The 12,649-nt window shown below is 43.4% G+C and overlaps 1 protein-coding gene across 1 annotated transcript; it reads right to left on the reverse strand.

Moving 5' to 3' along the window:
• Positions 1–6,643: 6,643 nt before the first annotated feature.
• On the reverse strand, positions 6,644–12,648 carry LOC123240968 (uncharacterized protein KIAA2013-like; the record flags this gene model as incomplete). Its single annotated transcript, XM_044668677.1, has 3 exons — positions 6,644–7,493; positions 9,031–9,884; positions 11,571–12,648. Coding segments are annotated over 3 exons (1,950 nt in total), but the record flags the coding sequence as incomplete, so codon positions are not given.
• Position 12,649: the final 1 nt, after the last annotated feature.

The following is a 12,649-nucleotide window of genomic DNA, read 5'->3' on the forward strand; positions in this document are numbered from 1 at the left end:
TGTTTCAAACTGTGGGAGAAGAAACACAGAAGAAAAACAACTGCTTGATCACATGGGTTGATGGGGATATGATTTAGGATGTAGACTCTAAATGATCACCCTAGAGCAAATATCAATAATATGGAAATAGGTCTTGATCAACAACATGTAAAACCCAGTGGAATTGTGCGTTGGCTACAGGAAGAGGGTAGGAGAAGGGGAGGGAAAGAATATGAATCTTGTAACCATGGAAAAATATTATAAATTAATTAATTAAATTAAAATTCCCTAAAAAATTGTATCTTCATGTAAAATAATAAATATAACCACTAAAAAGAAAGAAGATATATCATTGTTGTTCATCCTTTGTTTTTGAAAAGGAATGACATCAGCATCATTGGAGGGAATGTCCAAATAGATGTCATCCCAGATCCACTTAAGTATTTTGTATTTGCATTGCATATATTTAATATTTATTTATCTGGGTATATTGTACTGTTTCTCCCCAACAGAATGCAAATGCCTTGAGGGCAAAAGCTCTACTGTTTTTGTCTTTATATCTCCAGTTCCTAGCACAGTTGATGCTCTATAAATTGAACTGAATGTACAGAGCTTTCTATTCACTGATTTTCCCAATGACCCAGTAAGGGGCAGGTTTTGCATGACTCATGGCATATTTTACAGATAAGAGCCCAAAGTTCAGTGAGATGAAGACAAAGCCTTGGTAAAAGTGGATCTATGGAACCTCTTGGAGGAAGAGGACAAAATGGCAGGTACAAAGTAAGGTCCCTGCTTGGGAGTAGATGGGACTGAGCAAAGGGGAATTCTGACATTAGAGGTAGGACAAACCATATTCCAATCTAATCCTGTTTGATTATCCCCTTAATAAGTGCCAGCCACTGTTATAGGTGCTGGGGATAGAAAAAGTCTCTTTCCTCAAAGAGTTCTCATTCTATTGGGAGATACTTGAATACAGATAAGTTAAATACATGATAATTTGAGGATTCCAAACACTAAGGAGATCAGGAGAGGTATCTGATTCAGATTCAGCCTATGTAAGGTATCTGTCAGTGGTATAGGGCTGAGTCCTAGGGGTAGGACAAACTATATTTGGTCAGAGGACCATTTCAGAATCATTTTTCAGGATTTGCTCTTGAAAGGGACAGAGAAGAGTCTGCCTTAGTAGAGGAAGCAGCTAAGTGGTACAATGGATAGAGCACCAGCCCTGAAGTCAGGGGGACCTAATTTCAAATCTGCCTTCACATACTTACTAGCAATGTGACCCTGAGCACATCATTTAATTGCAGTTTGCCTCAGGTTCTTAAACTATAAACTGAGGATAATAACAGCCTCTACTTCCCAAGGTTGTTATGAAGATCAAATGAAATAATATTTGTAAAGCACTGACACAAAATGGGTGCTTAATTCCCTTCTCCCTTCTTTCCTTGCTCTTTTGACTTGAATGATCTCCTCTGTTCACTGAACGTGGATTCATATCACTTCTAGGAAAATGAGTTTAGCAATTTTGTTGAAGCTGAGATGAGTTGGAGGTGGCACTTTGGGCACATCTGCTTTTCATTGTTTCTTTCCTCCAATTTTTTTTAACCCTTCCCCTCTATCTTGGAATCAATGCTGTGTAGTGGTCCTAAGGCAGAAGAATGGTAAGGGCTAGGCAAAAGGGGTTAAGTGACATTCCCAGGGTCACACAGTTAGGACTTGTCTGAGGCCAGCTTTGAACCCAGGACTTCCCATCTCTGGGGCTGGCTCTCAATCCACTAAGCCACTTAGCTGCCCCTTTAGTTGGTTTTTGAAAGGAAAACCAAGTTAAGTCCATGGGGTAGAGCTGAGAAAATTGACTAGAAAGGAAATCACATCTGAGGGAAGGAACTAGGAAAGAGAGAGGCACCAATACTGATAGGGTGCCAGATTCAGGGGGAATAACTTTCTTCTCCCTTCCTCAACACAACAGCATCCAATATGCAAGACTGTTATACTAGCAAACTCATGTGAAACTCTTTAGTACCAGGCAATTTATAGCTCTGAGGATTGGCCATGGGTCTTTGAGGCATTGCTTGAGAGTCATATATTAATCAAAAGGAATGATTAGACTTTTTAGCAGCAAATATTGAAGTCATAATCCTAGTCATAGTCTCCACTGCATATCCTCTCTTCTCCTCCAGCACTTGTTTCAGGTCTTGACTGTGGGTTAGAACAAGGTCCTCTGGACCTTCCTTCCATCGGGACTTTTTCTATACCAAATGCCCTACTAGAGTGGGCAGAGTTCCTAAGAAGCCTCATTTAGTCTGTTTTATTTATACATATCTAACACTAGATCTTTTCCTCCAAAAAGCATAGGATAGTCATAGCCCTTGAGAATCTCAATATTTTGAAAAGATGTGGATAAGCAGATTACAAAAATTACATAGGACATACTCATAGGTGTATGTAATATGCCACTAACAATGTGACAATTAATACATCAATTCACTTCTTCCCACCTCAGTTTCCACATATGTAAAATGAGAATAATACAGCCTTCATTGATCTTAGTTATACAAAAGCTTTTTAACCTTATGTAGTCTTTACTGCACAAAATAAAGTCAATGAAGATAGAATCAGAAAACAAATTGTAGAGGAGGAAATTTTTCTATGTGGATTTTGTGTATTTTTATTTGTTTTTTAAAACCCTTACCTTCGGTCTTAGAAGCAAAACTGTTTTGATTCCAAAGCAGAAGAGTAATAAGGACTAGCCAATGGGGGTTAAAATGACTTGCCCAGAGTCACCCAAGCTAGAAAGTGTCAGAAGGCAGATTTGTTCATGTGATTTTAATGGCAGGACTTTCTCTCAATGCTTAATCATTGCTTTCTCACCTCAATAGAAACAGAAGGAGTAAAAGAAAGAAATGAATAACTCAGCCATTTTAGTTTGCACAGCTATTTACACCAATTTAACACATGAAAGTCAGTTTGGCTGGGTCCAACTCAAAACAGCACACCTAGGATAACAGCTATTTTAAAATCCCCACCTTCCTTTCCTCAATTCCTGGTTGAAAACTGAAAACTACTGGCCTTTTTGAATGGCCCAAAATAGAAAATGAAGCTGAAAACCCAACTGAGCAGAATTCCATCATTTTCAAAGCACAGACATGTTACACAAGCTAGTAATTATCATTATGATCGCTTCCAGATTTGGGGCCTTAGGAAAACAGGTCCAAAAGGCAGTGATTATATAGTCTGTGTAAAGCTAGCATTCCCTAGGGTTAATGAGATTTTTTTCCCAGCTTTGGATTTTTATTTTCTCTCTTGTATTTGTATGATTGCTCTTCTTTGGCCTTTTGCTGCTTTGTCTTTTGACAAGATGAAAGCTGATGAAAGAATGAGGCATGCCTGATGCTCCAAGACTATATGAGAATACCCAATGGCTGGAAAGGCATTCCATGAACCTATCTTTCATTGATACCATCAATTAATTAATCATCAAGATTGTATTAAGCATTTCTTGTGTTCCAAGCATTGGGCTATCTGCTTGGGATACCAAGACAAAAATGGAACAGTCCTTGCCCTCAAAGAGCTTATATTCTTTTGGGGAAAACATATGTACATATATAAAAGCCATAAAAAAGATATACAAAGTAGTTAGGGAGGTAAGGCACTAGTAACTGGGGAAAAGAAGGCTTTCTGTAGAAAATGGTGCTTGAGCTGAGCCTCAAGGGAAGTAAAGGATTCTAGACCGGTCGTTTCCAATTAATTTCCTCATAGTGACATAGGTCAATTGATTAGAACCAATAGAAAGATAGGTTCTTCTTTGCCAGAGAAGATGGAAGGTTTTCCATCACTGAAGGTCTTCATGAAGAGGCTAGATGACCATAAGCTCAGGCTTTTTTTTGGATTAGATATCAGCCAGGTTGAACTAGATGACTACTGAAGTCTCTTCTGAGATTTTGTGAATCTGATTTTTTTTTTTTACTTCTCCAAAGTTAAAAAGTAGAACTGGGACTAGGCCTTAGGTCTCCTGACTTTGTGTCCAAGCTCTTTCTAAAATGCTCATCTTCTAAAGAGCCTCATGAGACAGAATTTAGGTCTCCAGGCCAAGGCTAAATCATTCTGCTAAACCAAATAGGTAAATACAGTCCAAATAGGCAAAGAAAAGAAATTCAACATACTGAAACAGAAATTCAGACCTAAAACTTGATGTAGAGAAAATAAAAAGAGTTCAGTTATCTCCATTTAACAGATGAGTTAACTGAGGCATTAAGAGATTTAAAGGACTTGTCCAAGTTCTATATCCCTTTAATGCATTATATCTTTAAGTTTCTCCTAGTTCTAACATCCTATTTTCTCTAAATTTCTCTAAAATTAACCCTCAGTTTTGGCCAGAAGGCCCCTTGGCTTGAGTTTAGGGAGCAATAGAAGCTGCCTGAGAAACTACATATTTTCCACAAGTCTGAACTGCTGGAGAAAATCATCTAACAAAAGTCTCTTTGTTCTGCCTAAACAAGAGAAAAGGGGAGAGAAAAAAAAAGCTCCCCTCAGATCTAACATCATTTTTCTAAGATTCTATATTCTAAGGTCACTCCAGCTCTAACATCTGTTACTTGCAAGGTAGCAAAGATTATCTGATACTCTACCAAATAAACTATGGGAGTTAAAGAGGCATCTTACAGGTCTTCCCCTTGCCAATGTTATAGATGCTTCAAAATGAGGATTTCACAGCTGTCTCCACACTTTGAGAACTAGAAGTCCCTTTAAAATCCAAATTCTATATTAAGAGGATAGGTGAAATTGATGTCAATGGGTGCTTTGTTCTACAAGTCTAGCGGGCAGAACAAATTATATCCAGGACTCGTAGGGCTGACAAGATGTCAAGAGAACAGTGTTCTAATTCCTTTTTTTTTCCTCCAAAACTCTTACCCTGCATCTTGGAATCAAAATTGAGTACTGGTTTCAAGGCAGAAGAGTGGTAAGGGCTAAGCAATTTGCATTAAATGACTTGCTTAGGGTCATGCAACTAGGAAGTGTTTGAAGACAGATATGAATCTAGGACCTCCTATCTCTAGGCCTGGCTCTATCCACTGAGCCAAATAGCTGCCCTTCTAATTCTTTAGAGAAATAAATTTCTTAATTAGAACATTTCATACTCTCTAAGAACTAGAAGAACCCTTTGACACAAAACGTCAAAGCCGAGAAGAATGGAACCTTATTATGGAATGTCTGAGTTGAAAAGGGCCTTAGAATAAAGAATGGCAGAGCTGGAAAGGACCTTTAAATAGAGAATATCATTTATTAGGTTCCTTAAAACAATGGATTTTAGAGTTGCAAGGGCTGAACAGAGACTAGTAAGAACCATGAAATACCTTAATGTTAGTATTAGAAAAGACCTCAAAAACCTCAGCTGCCATCTAGTCCAACTTCAATAAATATTATCATTTAATATACATTAAGCACCTACTATGTATATGATGACCACAGGAAAGTCTTAACTATTGTTGCCTCAGCTTCCTCATCAGTTCTGATGACCTGAAAAAGGAAATGGCAAACCATCCAGGATCTTTGCCAAGAAAACCCCAACTGCATGACTCAAAAAACCACTGAAAAACAACAGGTCACATACTATGCTAGATCTTGGGGATTACAAAGACAAAAATTTAATAGCCCTCGTCTTTAAGATTTTTACATTTCATCAGTGGAGATATATAAATATAAGAACACATACAAAATAAATAATGGGATTAGGAGGTATTGGTACTAGCAGCTCAGGGTGAGGGTAGGAGGGCAAAACATACAGTGCATTGTGCTAGGAACTGAGGACAGGAAATTTAATTGAGTAGTGTTTGGTGGAGGGAGTGAAAAATGCAAATAAATGGAAAGATAAAACAAGCATTCTATGTGTGTATATGTGTGCATATAAATATATATTTTTATATTATGTATATAATATAGATACATAAACCTGTATGTCCAAAGAGCTGCAAGAAGGGACAGAGCACTATTGGGCATTGATGGGGACTTATGGAAGGCTTCACGGATGACGTGGTATCAGAGTCATTTTGAAGCTTCCTCAATCAAAACTCTTTAAAGAAAGGGAATTCAATAAGCAGAGATGGTGATAGTTCTCAAAATGGAAAAACACATAGGAACACTGACTAAAGAATTGGAAGAAATTTTGGATGTCATTGAATCCAACTCCCTCATTTTCTGGATGAGAAAACTGCCAATGATCAGGGTTTATGAGTAGCTGAACCAAGATTCAAATGCAAGCCATCCAGTTTCAAATCCAGTCTTTCCACTGCATTATGATCTGTGCAGGGACAGAAGAGAATAGGGCAAAATGAGAAACGGCAAGTTCAGGGGTTTAGCTAGAACCAAGCATGAAGGGGAAGACTGGAAGCAGGACTCCAGCCCTAGTCTAAGTGAGGGATGATAAAGATTTGAAATAGGATAGAAATAATGCTAATGGAACCTGGAGACTAGAAAGGGTAAATGTCTACACAGCCCTGACTCACCTGACCAAGCAGCCTAACTATGAGGCTTGACCCACTTAGAAAGGAACCAGGACTGGCTTAACCACTTGTTGAAGGGTGTTTTTTACATACTACTTTGGACAGTAGGGGAAGTGATAAACCCATGAGACAAGTGCTGCCCATACACAAAACATGACACTATATATGTTTTAAAGGTATTTATTTAAAAACAAAACAAAAAAGCTTTGGTATTTGAAAACTCAACAATCATTGGTCACTAGAAAGCCCAATAATTCCCCTCCCATGCCCATCCCCAAACAGCCTGAAAATACAAAAACACACAAATCTCCATAGGCTAAGAAACAGCACTTCCAATTTAACCCAGTAATGTAACGTCTTCCAGTTCAGGCTATGTGTATCCTTCTGCCCTTGGGGAGACTCCCTCTGACTGGGCCCTGAATGAACCACACTGGAAACACACAGCTGAGCTCCCCAATGGCAAATCAGCTCCAAAATCATTTCAGTGATTTGCTGTCTAAAGTAGAGGCTGAAATCATTCAAAAATCCCAAGCAAAAATAAATTAAAAGTTCATTCAAGGTAGAAGACATTAAATTAGGAAAAAGGAGTTTTTCTAGCTGAGATTTCCAAAAAGGAGAAAGGGAAGGTGGGGGTAGGGAGGTGGGGGAGGGAGGTGGAGGACAAAGGAAGGTGGTCTCTTCCTTGAAGAGAAAAAAGGGGGAAAGTTGAAGGAGTAAGGTCAATTTCAAGTAATTTCCAAATAGGTTCACTTTATTAAGGTGGAAGTTTACAAAAAGTCAACATGGCCTCTCTCCCTCCCTCATTCCCAAAGTGACACTCATTCATTCCAGAGTAAAACTCCTCAACAGCCACAAACACTTCCGAGTCACTGGTTTCCCCCAACAAGGCACAATAGGGTTGTTGCTTTCAAAAGGTCCCTTGTTCGAAGCAGCAGGACTTTTCGGGTGCTGGGTGTCTTGTGCAAATGGAGGCTGAAAGCGGTACTGTTAACTCACTCAGACACTGGGATCTTCCTGTTCAATTAATAAAACAAGGTGTTACTGTTTGCCACCACTCTTGCTCACAGCTACAGAACTCTTAAGAAAGGCAGATTACTGATTGCAACTCTGAGCAGCATCCAACCCTGGCTCAGGTTCAACCTTGTCAATAATTACCAGCCTAGGAGAGCAATGTCAGAGGCAGAGGGCAGAGAGATGTAAAAAGCCAGTAACTAAGCCCAGTGGCTTAAGGCAAGGACATTCAGCAGGAGCTGAGCTGGTTTGGCTACTCCCTAGGAAGAATTCGGAAGTCAGGGGAAAAATCCCTAGGGAGAGCTTGAGCTTGCAGCTCTGGATGTGAGGAGTAGGCATGAGTGGGAGCAAAGGCAGGGAAGGCTCACCAGCCAGCAGAGGTGGCAGTGGTGAAGAACAGCCCTCGGCTGGTTTCATAAGAGCTGCTGACCCCACGCAAAGTACACTGAGCACCTGCTAGGACAAATGGAGGAGGCCATGTGCATAATCCTTTTCAATCTGGGTTCCTACCATGAGGGACAGAGACTAATTTCCAAGTGACTGGAATTGCCTCTTCCATTTTTTCAGAAATGGAGCTATTTTTTCCTCCACCCTCATGCTTGGGTTAGCTATCAATTCATTCTTTTTAGAGGCTACAAAGCTGTTTTCCCTTTTTCCAGCACCATTAATCAAGACCAACCAAGACTTTCCTGGGCAGCCCCTCACCCCCAAGCCTACCTCTTTATTACTGGGGGAACAAGTTTTGTATTGCACCTTGATCCAAAATAACACCTAATTCTGTAGCACATTTTCCCTTCCAGACCACCTTTCTCCTTTACTACAAAGATCGAATTTGAGGGCAAAACAGAGGAAGTGATTTGTACTTCAGGCCCCATCAATGACATTTAATCCTCAGTACATTAATCCCATAGGCCCATCCCAGCCCTTTTGTGACCCAAGTAAAAATCTGTTTCAAAGGGCCCTGAAATTATAGAGTGCATTAAAAAAATAAAAAAGGCACCTCACCACCACTTCCAGGGAAAGAGGGCCATTTGATGGGATAGACACCATCAGAGAACAGTGGAAGAGCTTAATTCATTAAGCAATCCACACCATGACAGGCCCTGATGCTCAGTCAAGGATTAACCTTAACAGGCAGCAAGGGAGGTGCCACTATCTGATCATAGCTGGCTGGGTGTTGGTGCCACCATCAAATAAAAAGCAAGTGAAGTTTCTGGGAAGCCAGAAGACTCCAAGGTCCACTGCTATTCTAATTAGCAGGCACCTATGAGCTGGACTTTCATATCTTTACCCTTCCCATGGGCTCTTTAGAGCCCTTTTTGGTCTGCAGCAAATAAGAAAGCAATCACTTCTGTCTCCTTTAGTATTCCTTGTATAGGAAGCACAAGGACTGAAGGAACAGAATTGAAGAAAGGATGTACCATCACTCTTCAGGATATGCCCCACCCTCAGAGCCAGGACCATCCTGGGCACAGAATACAAGCCAGGAGGCTTGGGCTCCCCAAAGCCCAGAGAGTAGCTAGAGGTGGCAGCTTTATACCTTACTCCTGAAGAGCGACTTGGCTCCAGGCCCACAGTATTCATTGTAGATGAGTTTGAACAGAAAGAGATGGAACAGTGTGATGAGTGAAGCCACACTGAACCAGAAGAGGAAGGGCAGGCCGGGGTACTGTTTGGCCATGTGCTCCTCATGGGCCAGAATAGCTTTCAGATGCAGGGTGTGCCTCAGGTCTTGTAAGTGCAACAGATCTGTGGAGATGTAGAGGAGGGGTGTGATAGGCTGGGTCACCATGACAGGAAAAGTGTGGCCTTGGGACTCTGAGGTCAGCTCCACGGGCTCATTTAGGCACCCAGCCTCACAGGCATAGATCTTGGTGGGTGGGCTGTGGGGCTTCACCGACACATGTAGGAATGGCTTTCCCTCTCCATCCACAAGGACAGCCAAGTTGATATGATCATTCTTATAGTGGATCCCATGTAAGATGTAGCTGTTGTGGAGCACATCAGGATCTGCCTGGAACTGAAGGTGGTTTTCTGTAAACTGCAGACCCCCAAAGCTGAGCACCATTCCTTGCATAATCCCAGGGGCCCCCACTTTCACCAGTCCCTTGCATCCCCGTTTCTGGAGTGTTAATTTCCACACATCAGAGAGCTGCAGGATCTGGAGAACGCTGGACAATCTCCCTGGCCAAAGGTTCTCTGCATGCATGGTTGCATGACCACTGAAGCAATGGTCTTCATAACTCAGAGTTGACTCCATTTGGTCTCGTTCCCACCGGCTCAGGGTGGGACTCAGTAGGGGGGCTGGAGAGCAGGATAGCATGTAGTACAGTGTCAAGTTGACAGTCAGGCTAGATGGTGTATGAGCATCATTGATCTTTTTCATTTCAACCCCTATAAAAATAAGAACATGAACTATGAATGGAGGGACAAGGAGGTGATTACTTGAGGATGAAAAAAAAAATCTGTCATTACACATTCACTGAATCTTAAAAGTTGAAAGGAACCTCAAAGACCACCTAACTGGGTTTGTAGACAAGAATCTCCTCCATAATATCCACACTATCAAATGTCATTTAACCTCTACTCTGTTGGTTCCAGTGATGGAGGCCTACTACCTTTCAAGTGCAGCCCCTTCCATTTCTGAACAATTGTAATTATTGGGAAGTTTTTCTTTACATTGAACCTAAAACTTCTGTCTGCTACTTCTATCTACTCCTGGATGTGTCCTCTGGGTCCTAAGTAGAGCAATACCATCTAGCACATAAGAGTTCTTTAAATACTTGAAAACAACTATTATTTCCTTTCTAAATCATCTCTTCTCCCCCCAAAACATTCCCAGTTCCTTCAGCTGATCCTAAGAGTCATTCATTCACCACAGATGCCCTCCAGCTTTTTCTTTCTTTTAAATAATCCTCACCTTCCAACTTGGGCAAAAGAGGTAAAGGTAGGCAACGGGGATTAAGTGACTTGGCCAGAGTCACACAGCTAGAAGTGTTACTAGGCCATATTTGACCCTAGGGCTTCCCATCTTTAGGCCTGACTCTCAAACTACTAAGCCATACAGCTGTAGCAGCACCCCTACCTTTTTTTTCAACGTCCTTCCTAAAATTCAGTGTCCATAACCAAAAAAAAACCCTTCAGCTATCACCTCACCTTCCCTTGGTCTACACTATGGTTTTCTGAATGCAGCCTAATAACACATCAGTTATCTGTAGGGCTATATTATAATCTTGGCTTGTACTGAATTTACAATCCTTAAAAACCCCAGATTTTCTCTCAAGAACAGAAAACATTTAGCCATTTGCCCCTGGCCTAATCCAGCTATTCCTGGAAGTCATTCATCCTTCCAGTTTTCCTCCAATATCAATACCAGAGTAAGCCCTCTGAAAACCACTTCAGAGCAAATCTACACTTCTTGCTCTCCTGATTATAGCCCACAAAAAAAAAAAAAAAAAAAAAAAAAACCAGCATTCATTCCAAACTTCCCATTCTACATAAAACTTCAAATGATGGGTTCCCTATACCACAACAACCCTGTTCCCTTCAAGCTTTCAGAGTATCAAGTTCTATCTTAAAATAGCCAAATAAAGCAGACAACTTACAGTTGTACAGAATGAAATAACAACCCATTCTTCCATCTATGATTTGCAATCACTTCTTGTCAGTGAAATGGAAAAACCTTTTCCCATTTGGTGGCAGTAATCCAGGCTACCCAGGAATAAGGATCATAATCCCTGCAATAGTTGGGGGGGGGGGGGTGTGAAATCCTGACACTTACTCTAGAGAGAACTTTGAGAATCTAGACAGAACTTTGAGAATCCTACACTCTGTACAGAAGTCAAAAATTCTTAAAAATGAATTGCAGGACTGGCTCCTAAGTTCCCCTGTTGGATCCCTCAGCATAATTACTTTCACCCAGACATTCCTTACTCAACTGCCAGTACCAATTGTTTGCTCCAGTTCGTGCCACCACCAGCTCTTTAAAGGGGATCTACATGAAGACTCCCAAGCTTCAGGTTCTCCCTTTTCTCCGAAGAATGTCTACCAGATTCCCTCAAGGTGACCCCATATAATTACCTGAGGCAAAGAGCTGAGCCCAGAGTTGCTGGTGGTCCTGGAGGAGATCAACCACAGGGATCTCCATTAATTCCAATATCTCCTTGCGAGCCATGTCCTGAAGAGTCTTCAGCTCTTTCATCTCCTTAGCCCCCTTGGCCTTCAGGGCCCGCAGGTCCAAGGGCTCTGAGATGTAGACCACCCAAAGAACGGCCTCATCCAGCAGGGACTTGGGGGCCACCTGGAGCAAGTCCACCAGCTTCTTGGCAGCCACCACCACCAGACTGACCTTGCCGTTGGGCAACGGAGGCGAGTGTCCCGAATGGAGCAGGAACTGGTGGTCGCCGGCCTTCTCCAGGGTGCTGGTAAAAGTCTTGAGGGGAGGCCTTGGAGTGGGGCCCACCGTCCAGAGTGCTGCCACACGCTCCGTGGGGTTGTGGATGTGGATGCGCTGCACGTAGAGATGGGGGCGCGCGCGGTGCGCCAAAAAGTCCTCCTGCAGCAGCACGCACTGGGCCCCAGGTCCGGTCCCCGGCGCCGGCCCCCCGGCCCCCGGCGCCGCTCCGGGCCCGGCCCCGGGGGGCGGCTCCGGCGGCTGCAGGCAGCGCACGCGGCGCACTAGACCCTGGCGCAGCAGCAGCGCCGCGGCGCCCGCCTCAGCCTGAGCGCTCAGCGGCCGCAGCTGCACGAAGGGTGCCAGCTCCGGAGCCACGGGAGGTTGCCGCTCGCCGGGCGTCACCCACAGTCGGTTGCGGCTCACGTCCAGAGCCAGAAAGCCGTTACCCACCAGGGCGGGAGGCGCGGCCGAGAAGGGGTCCGAGGCCGCGGCGCTGTCGGGGGACCGGGGGCTTAGCGGCACCGCCTCACCGCGCTCCTGCAGCGCCCGCCACGTGCGGGTGGCCGCCTCCACGCAGGCTTGCGACGCCGCGGCACGGGGCTCGCCGGGGCCCGAGCTCCAGGGCAGCAGGTGCAGGCCCGGCCCGGTCCCGGAGCCCGTCCGTCTTGCCCGCCCGCCTACGTACCACGAAAGCAGCAGCACGAAGCCAAGCAGACCTAGAACGCGACGGGCCCAGCTACTGGACAGCAGCCCCGGCAGCCCC

This window comes from Gracilinanus agilis, chromosome 3 (assembly GCF_016433145.1).
Source record: "Gracilinanus agilis isolate LMUSP501 chromosome 3, AgileGrace, whole genome shotgun sequence".
Lineage (NCBI taxonomy): Eukaryota > Metazoa > Chordata > Mammalia > Didelphimorphia > Didelphidae > Gracilinanus > Gracilinanus agilis.